A 20,136-nucleotide genomic window follows, 5' to 3' on the forward strand; every position below is an offset into this window, starting at 1 on the left:
ATGAGAGGGCAGATATTGGTACACTTGCCTCTATTTTGACGGTAATTTTTTTAATCCTCAACTATTTCTAAAATTCTATAAAAATTAGCGACTTAAAGAATATTTTTAAATTATATGGATACAGGTGCTTGAGAGAGTTCACCGAAATTTCTTCTCACGTTCTTCCATCAATGGCATTGATGTTAGAAACATATTGGCATCAGAGCAACAAAAGATTCTCTCCGGATGCAAAATACTATTCAGCCGCATTTTTCCAATTGGTGAAACCAATCCTCATCAACATCCCCTTTGGCAAACTTGTGAGAAGTTTGGTGCTATTTGTACTAATCAAATTGATGAAGATATTACCCATGTTGTGGCTAATTCTCTTGGAACTGAAAAGGTATTTTTATTTTATATACATTTCAATTCTTATAGTTTATGATTATTGTTGTTGTTGTTGTTGTTCTGTTCTTAATCTTTTATTATCTTCAGGTTAAGTGGGCTCTTTCAACTGAGAAATTTGTTGTAAATCCTGGATGGTAAGACATTTTTAATCTTAAAATTTAATTAACTTATTTTTCTCAATTATTTTTAATTTGAGTGATAAAAAGTTAAAGTATATTGCATTATATTTCTAAAAATTAACACTATTTTTTTATGTATATTAATAGGATAAAAGCTTCGGCATTTTTGTATAATCGGGCGGACGAGAAGCAATTCACCTTAAAAAATTAGATTATCACCATCAAATTAATTAATATAGTTCATATTAATTTAAATGAGGGTTTCATGAATCACAAATGCATTTGTTGACCATGAGCCAATACTTACAAGTTTAGAACATAAACATAAAGTGAAGCTATAAAACTGATCATGCAAGCAAGAAACATGGATAATGCAATTGAATACCTTGTAACAGTATGGATGTATTTGTTTGAAAGATTAATGGAAATATTATTTTTCAAATAACTTTTTATATTTTGAATTTGAATAATTTATTAATGTATGCTAATAATAATTTACAAATCTGAAAAAAAAACAGTAAATTAGAGAAATGAGGCTTGATATCATGGGGCCTTCCATTACATTCCACTTAAGGCTTCTTTTTAATTTTCTCTTCTTTTATAATCTTTAGTTTTGAATGCTTTTGTTTGGCCACAATGCATGTGATGCTTGTTTGTATAATTGTATGCCTTTGTGATAATATGCATGGCTCCTTTTTACTAATGGAATAATGACACTTTTTCCCCCCCTTTTTTTTAAAGGTTGAAAATATATTTGCCCATAATTTATTTATTTAGTATATATATATATATATATAATATTTGATCTTAGCTAAATAATTATCTAGTTAAAATAAATAAATGAATGTTGAAATTCCTGATATTATGATCATTATATTCAAGGTGTGGAAGAAACTATCAGAATAGTTTGGACTTTTTTTTTTGGGCTTTTAATTGTTAAGTAAATCATTATGATAAATAAGTTGTAATATTTAAATTAAAATTACGTTATTTTTAAAATATTTTAAGAAATTTAATAATTATATAAACATTCATTGCAAAATAATAAATTTAAAAATTTTTAAGCTCCCAAATTTAAAAAAAAAAATCATAGGAATATCTCAACTAAATATTGAGAGTTCGTAGTTTATCCATATTTATAAAAAACTAAAATAATTTTATTATTTTTATCCCAGCAACAAATTTATAATGCTGACTAACAATGATATTATTTTTGAAAAATATAAGAGGTTTTACCTTTAAAAAATTTTTAAAAAAATGTCTTTATCCCATACAAATTCCAAAATTTTTGAAATCTTTTTTTAAAATGATAAATAATTAATAATTTTTTGGTTGCAAAAGGAGATTTTTCACGACCTAAATTAAAATATAATAACTAATAAGATCATAAAATTATCCTCTAAATTTATTAATCAATAAATATATAGCAATGAAAATTATTTTTCGGAAATTTTTAATGGTTGCTATATAAGTGTTGGGTAGCAACATAGTGTGGTGCCTATCCTCAGTCCACGTCAGCAGACATGCTGATGTGGCATGTCGGACAAGACAGCACGCCCATTTCATCTCATCTTTTTTGCACTATGGCCCTCCACTTCGTTTGAAATCATTACAACCAGATATATATATATATATATATATCACTAGACTACTAGAGGGGGCAAAAGGCAAAAAAGAAAGAAAAAATAAAGATGCCATTATTTATATTCAGGCCAACAACCTCCACAATCTCATGTCTTCCTTCTTATTTATTTTAATTTTATTTCATCTATTTGTACATTTAAAAAAAAAAATCTTTTAATGGGGCATTCTTTAGGGTTTTATCAAAAAAGGTTCTATTATGATGATAATCCACAAAACAAAAGGACTTTATGATAAAATTTTTATTTCAATAAATAAATCCCTAAACTGTACAAAATTATTTTATATATAAAAAAACCTTGTTTATCTTGAAATTTCTTTTCTCTCACCATTTTTTTTGCTAAAGATATTAATGTAATATTATATAAATACCAATATACCTCAAATCTCTCGAAAATAATATAATTTAGAAAGCAAACTCAATAAATTTGTGTGAATTATTAAATGTTCATATATATAAAGATGTCGGAGAGTATATAAATTATATATATAATGATAAAGTGAATAAATCATTACTTCAACCATGTTGAGAGTGAGTTGGCCAAGGTAATTAAATTTTATATATGGTAGTAGACTAATTGAATATTATAGTATCATAAATGTAATTTGACTGAATCTATTCAATTTACCGAATAATGTCACAAAAATAAATAATATATAATTTGATTACTTCTCATTTGTTGTATTGTTGCTCTCTTTTCGCTTGGATTATGGAGGGTTGTTTTGTTCTAGCTTTTTATTTAATTGAAGTAGTTTATTTATTTATTTTCAAAAAATAAATAAATAATATAAATTTGTATCATTAAGGTATTTATATTATATATTTATTATTTTTTTATTTTGTGGAAAGGCCAAAGCTCTTCACATGCATGCCAATACCACCCATAAAGAAACAACAAACACATATAGACATTAAAAAAAAAAAAACTTGACACAAATCATCACTGCCACAAATTCTTTTAATTAAATATCATGCAATAATTAATGGAATGCTCCAAAAATTAGTTGTACAATGTACTAGATAGCAAACTACTCTTAAAAACAAAACTTATATTAAAGAATATATAGAGTATTATAACAAGTATGGAATTGTCACCTTGAACCCTAATATATAGAATAGGAATATATAATAAGTTTGTCCATGAGGGGACAAATTTGTCAGAGAGGAAAAGTTTTACTTGGGAGACTTAAATTATAGGAAAGCCAACACTCTTTTCTCTTTGCAAATCACTTCCGAGAGAGAGAGAGAAACAAGTTAATTGCAAGGGTGGAGGAGGAAAAGGAAAGAAGAGAAAACTTTTCTTCATTGGAGCCATGCATGGAAAGCAAAAACAGATAAACATGAGAGCTTTCCCAACTCCCCATTCTTTGACCACCATTAGAATTTGATATTAATAAACTTATATATATTTATATATATAGTGTGTTTGATCTAAGAAGAGTACTTGTAGTACATAAAATCATAATGAGTGAGTTGGTACAAAAACAGTTTGTAAGTGTTGATGGTATATGTTGTTTTATTGTTCACTTGGCAATAAACATTGTTTCTGTGCCATTGTAATGACAATAAGGAATATTGTCATTACAAAGAGAGAATTGTAAAAGATTTAGAAAACATAAACTGTTTTTGTACCAACTCACTCTCTTTGTTTCTTTTAAACATAGTAAAAAAGTGAAGCATTTTTTACAAAGAGAGAATGGTAAAAGATTTAGAAAACATAAGGATCAACAAGAGAAGAAGAAGCACTGTTTTTCTTTGAAAGTTAGAGAAGAAGACTAGTTCAAGAGGAGCTGTATGGCTTTGTATTATACCCAAATTCCAAAGGCATCACATGTGTCTTTGTCTATTGACAGCACTGAATGAGCCAAAACAACTTTTCCAATTTGCCTGCCTTCTTCTTCCATTTACAAAGATTATTTACTTTTGTTTTTTTATATTATTTCAAAAGTTCAAATAGTGTAGATCATCTTAAGTTACATCATAACAAATGCATCATCCTTTTAAGTTATATCATCTTACATTATGACCTCTAAGTCAAAGTTCATATGACATTGTGTCTTCTCATTCAATATCAACAATAACAAGCTTGTTACTATTTAAGGTCATGAAGTTATATATAATGACAGAGGAGTGTAACATGAGGACTAATTCCTAAAGATTCTTACCCAAAAATACTTAATTTTAGAGTTCTGATTGTATCCAGTGCTTTAGTGCCATTAAATGAAATTTATAAATCTCTCATATGTTTTTATAATCATGATGTTTATGTTAAATTGAACTGATTATACTCACTCAATTTTTTTAACATATTCTTGATCGATGAAAACAAATATGAGTAATATCAAAATGGATACACCTTGATCATACATCATATCATATTAAAAAAAAATCTCTGTACATTAAAAAAAAAAAAAGAACAGAAAAGAATCAGTTCTGAACAAATTTCTGTTAAATCAAGTTCATGCATAACATTGTACAGAACAGTTGTGCTTTAAGTTGGTCAAACAAGAAAACAAGAAATCTTGCTTTAAACTACAACAGAGATGCTCCATGCAAAACCAGAAAGGAAAAAAAAAAGTTAATAATGCCAGCAATTCCCATACTTCAAAAGTTTCAGATTAAATTGTGTACCATATATATATGCATCTTATTAATTTCTGCTGATTTTTGGTTTTTAAATATCAAAGTGAAGCATGATTTGTTGCCATTGCATCTTTGAGGATAAACTTTTGGAAAGTGAATTTCATCAATAATAATGCAGAGCATTTCTTGATCTTTGAACTTCCATAATTTCACATCAAATCAAGCTTAGTACTTTCATGCTCTATGAGTGATCTGTGATCATAATCCATTCTCTTCTTTCTTTGCTTTTGTAATCAATCTTTGAAGATGGAAAACAATGTCAAAGAAGATTAAAATTAAAGTTATGGTGTTTATTCCTGACAGTAAATGCTATTTGTCTTTAAACCATTGACTGTCATTTGATTTTTATTTTATTTTTTTAAATTATTAATGAATATTGTCATCCACCCAAATTTTTATATTTTTTCTACACAAGTTTGAGGAAAAGTGAAAGCACTGCAGCCAAGCTAAGCTTTTTCATCTCATCAGACAGCCTTTTTCTCTTCCAGGCTTGCATGCCTTCATGTGACCCTCCCTTCACTCCATTATATATATATATTTACATTTTTTTTTTCTGCACATATTTTCTGAAATCTTTGTCAATGTTCCACAAGTTTTTATTTTTAAATAGAACTCCAAATTTACAGTTAATTAATTATGATTTAACTCTAATTAGAAATATGAAATGATGAGATTACAGCAAGCAAGGAAAATAATGAGAGGAAACAGACTGAGAAGGAAAGGAGAAAGTGTTTGTAATATGAAAATTTCAGAACCTAATAAAATCAATCTCTAAAGATATAATATCTTTTTGTTTTCACCAAAGCTCATCAATTTAATTTATAAAACTAATTTAAAAAACAAAAATATAACCACTGGTGTTTAAAGTGAATATTTCCTGCTCTTTTAGTCTTTTTAACTTGCCTGCATCTTGGACAAATATCAGAACACTCCAAAGAGCTAGCTATATACATACATACATACATATATATATATATATATATGGCTAGCTTCATGTGACCATTTGTATATAATGTGTGTGGACAAAAGCATTAGCATTGTCCACTTATTTTAAGTAGTTAAAACAGTAAAAAGATTCAAATCTCTTTTCCTATTTCTATCACCACCATCACCACCACCACCATCCACTTCCCACTCTCTGTCTCACATACTAACTACAACTATGCATAATCTACAACCATGGAAGAAGACCATGGCAATGGCAATTGCAATGGCAGTAACTTTGTTACAAGTCTGTGCCTCAATGAAGATCACTAAACTCCCTGGCCAACCTCAAGTGAGTTTCCAACACTACTCAGGTTACATCACAGTTGATGAACTTAAGCACAGATCTCTCTTTTACTACTTTGCTGAAGCTGAACTTGATCCTTCTTCAAAACCTCTTGTTCTCTGGTTAAATGGAGGTACTTTTTCTTCTTCTTTTTTCTTTAATATTCATGTACATCTGTGCCTCCAATCTTAACTTGATCAATGAAACAACTAAGTTTTGAATCTTTGCAAGGACCTGGTTGCTCATCTGTTGGAGTTGGAGCATTCTCTGAAAATGGTCCTTTTAGGCCAAGTGGTCAGATTTTGGTCAGGAATGAGTACAGTTGGAATAAAGGTATGTTCTTGATCTTTGATTTACAATCTTTTTTTGTGCATTTTGATTCAATGTTATTGAGTTTTATTGCAGATGCAAACATGTTGTATTTGGAGACACCAGCAGGAGTTGGTTTCTCTTATTCCACTGATTCTTCTTACTATACTGGTGTCAATGATAAGATGGCAGGTATTTTCTCAACATTAACATTCACTAATGATTTGTTTTCTTTGATTGTTTGATATCTGAATTTTCAAAGCTTTGATTCATCTTAAGCAAGAGATAATCTAGTTTTTCTGCGTCGATGGCTCACCCAATTCCCGCAGTACAAAACCCGGGATCTCTACATTGCAGGAGAAAGCTATGCAGGTAAACACAGAAAACAATATTGCATTGATTTCCTTTAATTTGATTTTCATATATCTGAATCTTGTTTTTCAGGTCATTATGTTCCACAATTAGCTCAACTCATGGTACAATTCAATATGAAGGAGAAGATATTCAATCTGAAAGGAATTGCTGTAAGATTTTTTCAATTCTTCAATTTTTCAATCTCAAATTGATTAATTAATCAATCAATTGAACTTGCTTTTTCATTGTAAATTCAACAACAGCTTGGAAATCCAGTTCTTGAGTTCTCCACAGACTTCAATTCGAGAGCAGAGTACTTCTGGTCTCATGGATTGATTTCTGATTCAACTTATAATCTCTTCACCTCTGCATGCAATTATTCGAGATATGTTCACGAGTATTACGGAGGAATGCTTTCCTATGTATGTGCAAGTGTGATGAACCAAGTGACAAAGGAAACAAGTAGATTTGTCGATAAATACGATGTCACTCTCGATGTCTGTATTTCTTCAGTACTTTCACAATCTTTGGCACTGAATCCTCAAGTAAGTTCAAAACCAAGATACTCAATCCGTGCATTTTGTCGGTTGCTTCACTCTTTATGACAATTAACAGTAAACATTTTGGCAGAAATTGACTACCCGGATTGATGTCTGCGTAGAAGATGAGACAATGAACTATTTGAACCGAAAAGATGTCCAAGATGCACTTCATGCAAAGCTTAATGGAGTTACAGAATGGACAGTATGCAGCAGGTTCTTAAAGTGACTCAATGTTTGATATTCAGAATTTGCTTACTATATATCTAATCAGAGATTATTGATTGCTTCTTTTCAGTGTTCTTCAGTATGAGCTTCTCAACTTGGAAATACCGACGATAACCGTCGTAGGTTCTCTGATCAAATATGGAATCCCGGTCCTTGTTTACAGGTAGACCAAACTAAGATAGCAGTTCAATTTTGTCGATGAAATTTGAAGTAATATTTGATTGAAGCGAATCGAATTGAATTGTTTTCATTTATTGTAGTGGGGATCAAGACTCTGTCATTCCTCTAACCGGTAGCCGGACATTAGTAGACAAATTGGCGAAAGAACTGGGACTGAACACAACAGTGCCTTACAGAGTTTGGTTTGAGGGACAACAGGTTGATACACACTAAAGCAAAATCAAATATCAATAAAAAAATTGCCGGAAAGTACTACTGAATTCATTTGATTTATGGCCGTGTTTGATTTATTGCCGGAAGTACTACTGAATTCATTTGATTTATTGCCGTGTTTGATTTGCAGGTTGGTGGATGGACACAAGTGTACGGCAATATCTTATCATTCGCAACGATAAGAGGAGCATCACATGAAGCTCCATTCTCGCAGCCGGAGAGGTCTCTTGTGCTGTTCCGAGCTTTTCTGCAAGGCAGACCACTGCCGGAATCATTCTAATGATCTGCACTTTTCTGCTCATGTAATTAATTCGACGAATTGCATTGATTGACACAAGAGTTTGTCAAATATATTCCACCCAGCAAGTTGATGAAATTGTATAAAAAGAATGCAGGAATGTGCAAGTTTTTTATCATGCAAACCAATGAAATTTTATTTGTTCATTGAGAATATAATTTGAAAGTTTGTATCATGTCAAACATTTGCAATAATAAGTCGTGTTTTCCACTGCCCAGCAAACAACACTGCAATCCATTAATTTGTCTCTAAAAGTAAATATCCTGAAAAACATAATGATCATTCCATGCAGTACTTATTTGTGTATCCTGAAGTTCATATCTGATGAGATAAGACAATACACTAGACACTAAGATGGGGGTGAACATGCCTCTTGATTTCTGAGGATGGGTGATGAAGCTGAGGTGTATAAAATTCGACTCAAACATCAGAATAACTTAAATCAAATACGAGACACTGAGGTGGCGATTCGGCAGCAAGGACCGAGCAGCCTCGACAAAAGACTACCATCTACCTATCAGCATGTCATTTGCCTCACACAACTGTCTAAGGAAACAATATAACTGCTATCATACAGTAACAGCAGGAGGGGATGCTTCTGCTGCGAGACCACTTCCTCCGTTCAGCACCGTGACATTGCCGTCAGAGTCAACATCAACAATGGCTGAATCTCCCTCTTTGATTTCCCCGGCAAGCATCCTTTCCGCCAAGCTATCCTCTAAAAGCCTCATGATAGCCCGCCTCAATGGTCTCGCTCCATAGCTCGGGTTGTAGCCTTCTTCGACCACCCGATCCCTGAATCTCTCGGTAACCTGAAGATCTATGTCCTTTGCTTTCAACCTCTCAAACACCTCTTTCAGCATTATGTCAGCAATCTCCTTCACCTCCAGTTTTGTGAGCTGCCTGAAGACAATCATTTCATCTAACCTGTTAAGGAACTCCGGACGGAAATATTGTTTTAGCTCCTCAGTCACCAGACTTTTAATCCGGTTGTAGCTGCTATCCTTCTCGTCGTAATCCAGATCGAAACCAATTCTACGTCCTCCTTTCTCAATCACGCTGCTACCAACATTGGAAGTCATAATTAAGAGTGTGTTCTTGAAGTCCACAGTTCGTCCTTTGCTGTCTGTCAGCCTTCCATCCTCCAATATCTGGAGCATCATATTGAAAACATCTGGATGAGCCTTCTCAATCTCATCAAAGAGGACAACAGTGTAGGGACGACGGCGAACTGCTTCAGTCAGCTGGCCACCTTCGGTGTAGCCAACATAACCAGGTGGTGAACCGATGAGCTTGGAAACAGTGTGTCTCTCCATGAACTCACTCATGTCAAGCCGGATCATGGCTTCCTCTGAACCAAAATAGTAGGCAGCCAAAGCCTTGGCCAATTCAGATTTCCCTACACCAGTTGGACCAGAGAATATAAAGCTTGCAATTGGCCGATTAGGATTCTTAAGACCAACCCGGGCTCGGCGGATGGCACGGCTTATGGCCTTGACAGCTTCATCCTGGCCAATGACACGTTTGTGAAGAGTTTCTTCCATCTTCAGGAGACGGTCAGACTCATCAGTCGAGACTTTCTCAACTGGAATTCCAGTCCAAGAGGATACAATGTGTTGGATATCTACTTCTGTAACAACTGGGCCAGAATCACCAGCCTCACTCTCTGCTTTGCTCATTTCTTTACCCTTATCAATTAATGCTGTAATCTGAGCCTTCAATTCCATCTCTCGATCTCTCAGCTCTCCAGCCTGTCAAAATGGACATTAAGTGCAATTAGAGAGAGATATGAATGCAGTAAAACATAAGAAGACCATCATTATTGCTCAATGGAAGTAGATTACATGTTCCCACCAAAAATAAATAAATAAAAATAAAAATAAAACAATTGCATCCACAATTGCTGCAGACCCTTTAATCTCCCGTATCCTTACATCACTCACCCAAATTAACTACCCACTTTGAAAACCAATGTCAATATCAATCCTCCAGAATCCAGATATTTGCTTTTAAGATTTTAACAATATCCATCAAGTTCAATAAACAAATATACCTTCTCGAAATCCTGACCACGAACTGCCTCATTTTTTTCCTTGGCGATCTGCCTGAGCTCTTTGTCAAGTTCTCTAGCCTCCTCAGGAAGCTACAAAACCCATATACTACTTGGTTAACAAAAGGTAAGCAATAACAACACGTTAGAAACATTGCTGGTGTGAATAATACCTGTGCATGACGAAGCCGAACACGAGAACCAGCTTCATCAATCAAGTCAATAGCTTTATCCGGAAGGAAGCGATCACTGCAAAAACTCAATTGATGAGTCTCCCGAACCATATAACAAATCAGAGAAAGTAATTGAACATTAATATCAATTTAAGTTTTCAAATATCTATGGTGTAATACTATCTGTCGTTCAGTTTCTTCACTGAGTGGTATGAGACCAAAGTGTCTCTATGCCCATGCTGATATTACACTTTTTTACATCTTTTATAGCTGTGAATTATCTCACAGGAACACCATAACTGAATTGTTCATGACATATTTTTTTTAGTTTTGAATCTCATTTTTGTTATATGACAGAGTACTCCCTGCACCTCTTATTTCTGTGCATAAATACATGGCATGCATTTTAGTTGCTTCCACAAGTATTAATCATCTGTCATTAGGATGCTTGCTTACACACAGAACAGGTATAAGGATTACTTTATAACTGAAGACCCACTTTCTAATACTTCTCAAGTGTATGATTCCATAGTTTTCTCCTCTGTCTACTACCATCTTCGACAAATAAATGAAGAAATTAGTTGGAACTTCTTTGAATGAGAAAATTTGTTTTTGCAGACACAAACAATTCTTAAACTCACACATGGGTTGTCAGATATATATATATATATATATATATAAACAGAGGAAACTTGCAGTATGTTAACAACAAATAACTCAAATGAATTTTACTAACCTGATATACTGATATGACAATCGTGCAGCAGCATCCAGTGCCTCATCTGTATAACGAAGTTTGTGATGAATTTCGTATCGTTCACGAAGCCCTCTAAGGATTTGTATGGTTTCATCGACAGTTGGTTCAGGCACTCTTACTGGCTGGAAACGTCTTTCCAGAGCAGGATCCTTCTCAATGTGCTTCCTATATTCATCCAGTGTAGTGGCTCCAATACACTGACAAAAAAAATAAATAAACACTTTATATTGTTTCAATAAGCAAGACAAAAGCAAGTAATAATAGGTAACAAAAGGAAATATAGGAAAAAAATGTTTATAGGAAGAAAATGAGGGGAGAAACAATTGCATTCAATGCGAAAATGTCACCATCACATTCACTACATACTTGCAGGTAAGTGTAGTGTACAGACCTCAAATTGCAGCAAAAAAAAAAAAAAGAAACAGACCTACCAATAGTGGCAGATAATGTTTCTTAACCCAAATCCATGTATTGATGTGCATACCTGCAATTCACCTCTTGCAAGAGCTGGTTTCAGGATATTGGCAGCATCTATAGCACCTTCAGCTGCTCCCGCACCAATTAGCGTGTGGACCTCATCAATAAAGAGTATAATCTCATCACTTTGCTTGATTTCCTCCATCAGCTTCTTCAATCTTTCTTCAAACTCTCCACGGTATTTTGTGCCCGCAACAAGCAGCCCCATGTCTAGGGTAATTACCTAAATCATACAAAAGATAAATACTAACACAGGTGCTATAAGTGAGGAAAATATTCAAATAAGCAATTCATTTGTATTACCTTCTTGCCTTCAATAGTTTCTGGAACATCTCCATTTGCGATGCGCTGGGCAAGGCCTTCTGCAATAGCTGTCTTCCCAACACCAGGCTCTCCAATCAGGCAAGGATTGTTCTTTGTACGGCGACCCAAGATCTGGGTAACACGCTCAATTTGCTGCTGCCTTCCAACAACAGGATCAAGTTTACCCTGCAAGATGTCAACATGATAAAGCATGGACTTAACAAGCGACAAAAGAAACAACTGCATTGTGCTAGAAGCAAATAAGAGAAAATACCTCTTCTGCTAATTTGGTTAAATTGGTTCCATATTCCTCAAGAGTAGGCATCTTGGCTCCACTGTTTCCACCTCCAACTCCGGCACCAACAGCTTCTGTGCTTTCACCAACCATCCGAATGACCTAGTTGTGCAATGAAAATGTATAAGCTTTATATTCTTTCAGATAAAAAAAAAAAGACCATTCTCCAACAGTTGCTTGCCTGTGTACGGATATTGCTTGGATCAGCTCCAAGGCTCTCAAGTACACGTGCAGCTACACCTTCACCCTCGCGAAGTAATCCAAGAAGCAAGTGCTCAGATCCTATGTAATTGTGACCTGTATAGAAAGAAATTTCCATAAGAAATTCGTAAACAAATATTATGATATAATGTTTTAAACTAACATTGTAATATAAGAGTGCCAGAGACAGACAAATCTGTATGCCTGCTATGCAAACTATAAAAGCTAGCCTCAGCTCTCCTTTCTTATGCTTACATTTCAAAAGTTCCACCAAAAAATAAATAAATAAATAAGTCAAGTGTGCACGTACACGCAAGCTTGTAGTATCTAATGTATTGTTCCTACAACACTGTTGAGACAAAAGCAGATAACTTAAATGGGAAAACATCAACCATAAAATCAAATGTAACCACTTTTATTTGTGCATTTGGCTTCATCAAATAGAAACATGTACCACAGAGTTCATCATGGGTTAACGGCTTTAAAACATTAGAAAACTGCTGAAACAATGTATACTAATAGTAAGTAATCATTAACACTCTGAATCATTTAACTTAGAAAGAAGAAAGAGAATAACAATTAAGCAGGTAAATAATGAATCAAAAAACTAAGTTATACCAAGTTGGCGGGCTTCCTCAAGAGAGAGTTCCAAAACACGCTTTGCACGAGGTGTAAATGGTATCTCCACAGCTACAAACCCACTGCCCCTTCCAATTATCTTTTCTACCTCTACGCGGGCATCTTTAAGGTTGATCCCCATTGATTTCAAAACTTTGGCTGCTATCCCAGTCCCTTCACCAATAAGACCAAGCAATATCTGTTCTGTTCCAACAAAATTATGGCCTAGACGTCTTGCTTCCTCTTGGGCAAGCATAATAACCTTGATAGCTTTCTCTGTAAAGCGTTCAAACATAGCAACAACACCTCCTCGACTAGCCTTCCTTTGTGGAGCAAGGATTGAAGCTGCCACAACAGAATGAAAATCCTTCTGGGATCTAGAACCCAAAGGAGTGGATACTCGCAAGCCATTAAAACGGTGCAAAGTAAGGGGATGGCTTCGCACAGTACACATCATCATAGCAGCCCTCCTTGTTCTCCCTGAACCAGAAAGCTGACTGCGGCTTCGAACTACCGCATTAGGAACAATAGCTGACTGAAAAAGGGTCCCAGCCATGTTCTCTTACCACAAAAGCACAAAAGCGGTTAGCTGAAAAGGACAGAAATACAATAGTCATTACAGATCATTGTAGTATATTAACTCATCAATTTGATCAATCAAAATTTCTGAAGAAAAATTTTCATTTTGCACAAGTTAGAAAATATTCAAAAAGATGGGCATAGAGCAAGCTAAAGACTGGTATATAAAAAGACATTTGAGAAGAAATGAAAGAAAAAAGAGAAGATTCTAAACATGGATAAACAAACATATAAGATAAATGAGACTGAGCAACATAGCTGGTATGCCTAAACAATCCTACACTAACAAGGAAAGTAAAAGAGAACCTGTGACTGTAAATACTAATATTGCTCACTAAGGGAAAAAACAATCCGCTTGTGTGACGCAGGCCAAATATAAGATCATCTTGCAAAGGGCATCTCTCATACAATTATTAAGAACTTTGAGGCCAACACTGTGCCAAAATTCACTTCTTGGCCGTTATATAAAGATAGCACAAGCATTCAGTGAAGATCAATCAAAAGATTAAAATAAAGACCATAATCAGGAACGCAGATGGAGTACATCAATAGGCCACTAAGACTGAGCATCCTCACAAACACCAACCCAAAAAACAATGATTGCAGAGAAAAGCTAACATATTGAGAAGACAATCCATGAACCACATCCCATAGATACAAATCCACACATAAAAAAACCACAACGGAGAAAAAAAAAACAATCAGTTCAAAAAGCAAGCAAATTAAACCTCACAAAACATAAAAACTCAACAAGATCTAACCTTTACTGATTTCACACCAAAACGAAGGTATTACCGACAAGTCCCTAAACTAATTCGTCCATAAATCCACTAAATCAACCAATTAGTAAAACAAAAATGAAGCTCTACATCAATCAAGCGTCCCACGAGTCAAAAGCTCCATTGGATCACCTATTTATCAAAAAAAAAATAAATAAATAAAATAAAATAAAATCAACCGTTCCAAACAATCAAATAGGGGAAAAAAACGATCTTTGAGATCTAGGAATAGAAATAAGGAGCTGAGCTTAGAGATGCAACGAAATCTAGAAGGAGAAAAGGGGAGGAAATCGAATACCTCGGAGCCAGAGGATGGAAAATCGAAACCCTAGCTCGAAGAGAAGGCTTCTTCGAAAGGATATGAAAAGAAGGAAGAAGACGTGGACTGGAATAGGCCGTGACAATTTGTATTTAAACCCTTGATATTTTAATTAACTTAATTTTTTTTTACTTAAATCTAAAATTAAAAAAAGGATTTTTTATTTTATTTTAAATATAATAATTAAAAATTAGTGGTAATCATACTGAAAACTAATTTATGCATGGGTGGCGGTGTAATTATTTATTTGAGTATTTTTTATCTAATTAGTTGCGAAGTAAAAAATAATAATTGTAAAACTTTAAAATGATTTAAATTATTGGTATGGTGTATAATTATAAATAAATAGGTATTAAAATTTTTTATTTATTGGTAAAAGTTTCATAGAATTACCGTATTGGTCTCACTGAGAAAGATGAATATAAGATGTTCAATCATCTTAAGTTCAAATCTCGTTGGATATAATGATAGTAAAAAATTCTCAGTTATAGGTCTGAGCTTATAGTCCATATCCTATATTATTAAGTGAGGGTGTGGATTTGAATGATCAATTCCCAGTTCGTATGGACACCACTTCAACTAACATGACACTTGCTTAGTAAAAAAATCAATATATATATATATATATTATTACGTGTGTAACGACCATGTTAAGTGGTCTCCTAATCAACTGCAATTACACAAAATTTCAGCTAAGTATTTCAGTATTTGGCTAATTTATTTTTACAAGAAAGTATTGAAACATCCCTCCCAAATTTGCACTTTCCCTCTAAATCCCTGCATGGTTTCCACTTTCTTTTTAGTCCCTCCTTTATTAGGCATTTTCTTTTCAGCCTTTATCCCCAAACGGAGTTAATTGGGGTGTTAAATGGTCATGGAAGTTACCATAATGCCCTTCGTATGGAGAAAGTTCCCAGGTGTGCGAAATGATGAGTATGCCCTTGAATATCTTGGTAATCGCGCACGGTTGGACGGTTGGATTTGCGAGGCATTGTGATGCACGGCCGCTTTTCTCCAATCTTGGCGACTGTTCATCTTCTATACATCGTGCGCAAGTCGGTGGAGAACCCTTTCCCTGCAATCATCTTCCTCGCGAGCGTCGGCTTTCATCTTCTCTAAATCTATTGTTCTCCTGTCAATTGCCGGCCACCGAAGAAGTTTCTCAAAGTAAATTGCAACCGAAAGGTGAGAAAACGGGCCTTCAAGTAGGTGGATGATAGTGCTATACATAGTGTTCAGACGTTGTAACATTGCTTCGTTTGTGTGTGAAATAAGACATTATCATGATGATGCGTATATACTCTAGCTTGTCATTTAGTTTGTGCATCTTATTGTGTAATATTTGAGTTTCTGTGTAACATAAGGTGTTCCTGTGTACAATACCTTCTTCGTGTGTAAAATAAGTACGCTCGTTATGAAAGATATTGATATTTTTTTTTCTTGTTTTATTTCCACAACAAATGATGACGACAACATTTGTAAATGCAAGGTGTTACCTAGCTCCTGTTGTAGAACTGATCTTCGTATTGAGGAAGGATATGAACAGGCAGCACTGGGAGATATTCCGAGGCACTCCTTTTGCCCATTTCATGGATGTCGCACCCATCATTCAGGAGAAAGGGGTGATTGACACGCTGCTGCAGGTGTATGACGATCGCACCCAGCGATTTGAGATAGGAGAGAGCATGTTGTCATTCAGGCCAGAAGATGTAACACTCATTCTTGGTCTTAGTTGTGAAGAGGATATCATATCGTTCAAGCACGAGAAGGTCCAATGTGAGTTTGAGGAGACATTCCTCAGTAAAATGCATTATCGTCACCGTGACGCAATTAAAGACAACCTATACAAGCTCATGCGAAGAAGAGGTGGTGATGAGGAGACATTTGTGAAGCTTCTGGTCGTCTACTTTCATGGCTACCATCTTCTTCCCCAGCACTTCTTTTAATGTGCCAATATTTGCGGCCAGGTACGCTAATGATCTTCCCTCACTTAGGCGTTATGCTTGGGCCCATGCCATTCACAGGTGGTTGATGACCGATCTCCCAACAATGGCCGAACGTGTACAGATGCGGTGTAAAGGAAACTACACCACCGCAAGCTACTTGAAAGGGTGCACCGTCGCCCTCATCATTTGGTTCTACGAGGTAACTGGCAGTGTGAAAAAACAGCGGCTGGGAAGAACACCCTGTATAATGTGTTATGGGGAAACCAATTACATCAAGACGACTTCAATCGGTCCTCTGTTGAAGTCGTTTAAAGGAAGAGAAGTAAGTTTGTGAGCCACCTGTGTAAAATTTTAGCAAAAATATGCGACTTGCGTTATTACCTGTGTATAACGTTGTTTAAATGTGTATAACCATAATGTCATATGTATAATACTTTGTACATGTGTAGGAATATATTTTTCTATGTATAATAATGACTACCTGTGTGAGACAATGTATTCATGTGTAAATTACATATGTCATGTGTATAATAAGGTTTACCTGTGTAATATATGACCAATGTTGCAGTTCTATGAACTTGTTCCAGCCAACAATAAGGAGATTGAATTGATTGGCGTTGGAAGGCAGGAAACCAGAAAGCAAGGTTACGAGAGGTCGTCTAAAGTGGTCGAGAGAAAGAGAAGGGTCGGACGACGTTCCCCGCTAACCATCGCCTACAAGAACATTTCTGTACGTGTAGGTTGACAGCACTATTGTGATCGTCAACCACTTCGTAAATGTCATCGCTTGATCGACCCACGGCGAAAACCAACTGCTTTCGATGATTTGTTCAACCTTTTTTCGTATCTCAGGGAAAAGGTATGTGTCCCACATGGCGACACTTCGCACCGCTCAGTAAGCATGTTCATAAGTTTAAACCGGCGTATTAACATGCTCGAAGCCAGGTAAGAGTTACTAATGAACATAAACATGATTTGCTACACATGAGATCGCAATCGCACATAGCAGCTCACGATTTTAACCACTAAAGCAAAATATTACACAGTAACATGACATATTACACTCCTACTTAAATTTATACCTAGTTAACCATTAGTTTACACAGTAACCACTATTTACACACATAACCTTTATCAACTACACAGGAAAAGAGGGATTTACACAATAAAAGCAATTGTTACGCAGTATTGTTGATTACTACACATTAAACACTGAACTGTATATTAATCTTACCTTATAGTATAGACCATGCTTGTTATCGGTAGATGCCTTGCCTATTTGGTCCAGGTATTGAAAGACTCCGCTACATTGGAATACATCTCGCACCACCGCATACCCTTGAACAAATAGTTACACTAATGATTAATGTCGGACTTGTGTAACAACAAATCATGTGCATCAGTCGATATAGCTACAAGTTCACTAACTGCATCATCGAATTCTTTAGATGTGTATGCTTACGCAATTTTCACGATTACTGCCCAGCATTGTTCTTTCAATGATTTCCCAAGGCTGCCATTGGCCTTCATGAAGTTGCCTTCCAAATGGCACAGACAATAACCATGCAGTGATGACGGGAACACACACGCGACTGCGTTAACAAGACCTTTCGACCGATCCGAGATAAATGTAAAAACTTTCTCGTAATCATCTTCACCATACAATGCCTCCCCGAGAGTAGCAAGAAACCAAGTCCAATTATCATCTGTTTCATTGTCAACTATTGCGAATGCTACATGGAAGATACCCTCATTCCCATCTTTGGCAATTGCACCTAACAGAATCCCGCCGTACTTGCCAAGCAAGTGAGTTCCGTCAACAAAAAGTAATGGCCTACATCCCAACTTGAAACCCAACAAACATGCCCGAAACGAGAAAAAAATGCGTTTAAATTGCTCACCGTCATTCTCAACGATTACAAAACTACCGGGATTCGTCTCAACCACTTTCTCCTCATACTAGAGAAGCAAATCGTAACTACCAACCTCCTTACCATGAATGGCGGCCCGTGCAATCTCCTTCCCCATCCAAGCACGCTTATATGGTAATCAAACTCCATGGTCCTGTAATATATCTTTCTGAATGTCGACAGCTCTATATAATGGCCGCTCCTGGAGTTTCTATATTACACATTGATAGACCCATTTTTCGCTTGCTTTCGGGTGCGTTGTTGAATCAATGCCTCCACCGCAACTGTGCGTTACTTGCATTGTCTTCACCCGGAAGGTGTCAACATTTTCCTCTTTCGATGCATGCACACGCCATTGGCAATCTGGAGCAGTGCACTTGACGGTCACACGAAGTTTATCATTTTTTATAAACGTAAAATCAAAAATTTGTCTTATGGCGTTGCTGTGTAGGCAATCTTTGAACTGCTCTGCATTATCAAAGCGTTGACCGACTTTGAAGGTAAACCTGTCAACTGTTTGTGAGGACTGAACAATACTGAGCGCCCCCGGAGGATGTTGTAACAGATAGTTCTCGACATCTGCATTCATACTTGCTGAGAAGTGTTCTTACGTGACAATGCATAAAACAGACAATATCAATACCATCCAAAAGAGGCTACCAATGTCAGAGATTTTCATTTCTTTTTTATGTAAGTCTTCTTCTTCTTCATCTTAGTGCTAAAGCATCTCATTTTTTTATCCTCCTTCGATTAGTTTGTTCTCTTTATATTTGTGCACTTTCTTAAGGCTAGGAAAAGAGCTTTGTTAGTTTCGTCATTATCTCATTTTCTACTCTCCATCCTGTAGAGTCTGAGGTCGAGGCAGTGGGGAAAGTTTTTTGAGGTTCTTCTTGTTTTCATCTTTTATACTAAGCAATAGACGATAGCCTTTGTAACTTTTTCAACTTTATGTAGGTGTTCATAATCAATGGAAACCTTTTGTGCCGTGGCACGATACAAAGGAGAAGAACGTATGCTTCAATTCACCGTATTGAGTTCATGGGAAACAGTAATGGGTGACATAAGTGAGCGGTGGGCATTGGACGGTTCTAGGGTTAGGGTAAAATTCGTGATACCTGACTCGTACGAGACGCTTTGCCCAATTGAGTCGGATGTTGACTTTCAACGCATGTGCCATATACATCATACTTTCAACAAGACTGTTGTCGACATCACCATTGAGGACGCGAGTGGGTCAACGGATGACAACTCAGGCTCATTGATTCCATCGTAATTACAATGATAATTATTGCCGGTTACCTTTCATTTGTGTGTTATGTGTAATTTATCTCATACATGTTTATTAAATTGGTCTCATATGTATTAAACTAGGTTATCTGTGTACTAAACATTCGTTATGTGTAATATTATGTATTTCTGTGTAAATATATACTTTGATGTATAACATTACTTATTCTTGTGTAGGTTTGAAGTTTTTTTTGTGTAATAAGGCTTTATAACTTTTCTCCAAAATGTGATTTGACATGGAGGGAAAGAGTTTTCCAATG

The 20,136-nt window shown here is 35.3% G+C and overlaps 2 protein-coding genes and 1 long non-coding RNA gene across 6 annotated transcripts; 2 read left to right on the forward strand and 1 right to left on the reverse strand.

Moving 5' to 3' along the window:
- The first annotated feature begins 141 nt into the window (after positions 1–141).
- Positions 142–849, forward strand: LOC120270038. Its single transcript, XR_005539544.1, has 3 exons — positions 142–382; positions 475–521; positions 654–849. It is a non-coding gene; the product is annotated as an uncharacterized LOC120270038 (long non-coding RNA).
- Positions 850–5,820: 4,971 nt separating this feature from the next.
- On the forward strand, positions 5,821–8,328 carry LOC120270674 (serine carboxypeptidase-like 45). Its single transcript, XM_039277745.1, has 10 exons — positions 5,821–6,194; positions 6,293–6,394; positions 6,467–6,562; positions 6,650–6,742; positions 6,815–6,894; positions 6,988–7,269; positions 7,355–7,479; positions 7,562–7,654; positions 7,752–7,869; positions 8,015–8,328. The coding sequence occupies exons 1-10, from the start codon at positions 5,954–5,956 to the stop codon at positions 8,162–8,164; spliced, it is 1,380 nt and encodes a 459-aa protein (XP_039133679.1). The 5' UTR covers positions 5,821–5,953; the 3' UTR covers positions 8,165–8,328.
- A 109-nt stretch (positions 8,329–8,437) lies between these two features.
- On the reverse strand, positions 8,438–14,793 carry LOC120270673 (chaperone protein ClpC1, chloroplastic). 4 transcript variants are annotated; one of them, XM_039277743.1, is made up of 11 exons: positions 14,713–14,793; positions 14,505–14,546; positions 13,057–13,645; positions 12,419–12,534; positions 12,217–12,339; positions 11,943–12,128; positions 11,647–11,862; positions 11,142–11,359; positions 10,406–10,481; positions 10,236–10,325; positions 8,438–9,933 (listed from the first exon to the last, which is right to left on the reverse strand). In XM_039277743.1, the coding sequence occupies exons 3-11, from the start codon at positions 13,610–13,612 to the stop codon at positions 8,752–8,754; spliced, it is 2,763 nt and encodes a 920-aa protein (XP_039133677.1). In that variant the 5' UTR covers positions 13,613–13,645; positions 14,505–14,546; positions 14,713–14,793; the 3' UTR covers positions 8,438–8,751. The 4 variants fall into 4 exon arrangements, with proteins under 4 accessions (XP_039133677.1, XP_039133676.1, XP_039133675.1 ...); XM_039277742.1 differs by having other exon boundaries at positions 14,397–14,546; XM_039277741.1 differs by lacking the exon at positions 14,505–14,546.
- Between the last annotated feature and the right edge of the window lie 5,343 nt (positions 14,794–20,136).

The sequence above is a fragment of the Dioscorea cayenensis genome, chromosome 10 (genome assembly GCF_009730915.1).
Source record: "Dioscorea cayenensis subsp. rotundata cultivar TDr96_F1 chromosome 10, TDr96_F1_v2_PseudoChromosome.rev07_lg8_w22 25.fasta, whole genome shotgun sequence".
NCBI classification, from domain to species: Eukaryota; Viridiplantae; Streptophyta; class Magnoliopsida; order Dioscoreales; family Dioscoreaceae; genus Dioscorea; species Dioscorea cayenensis.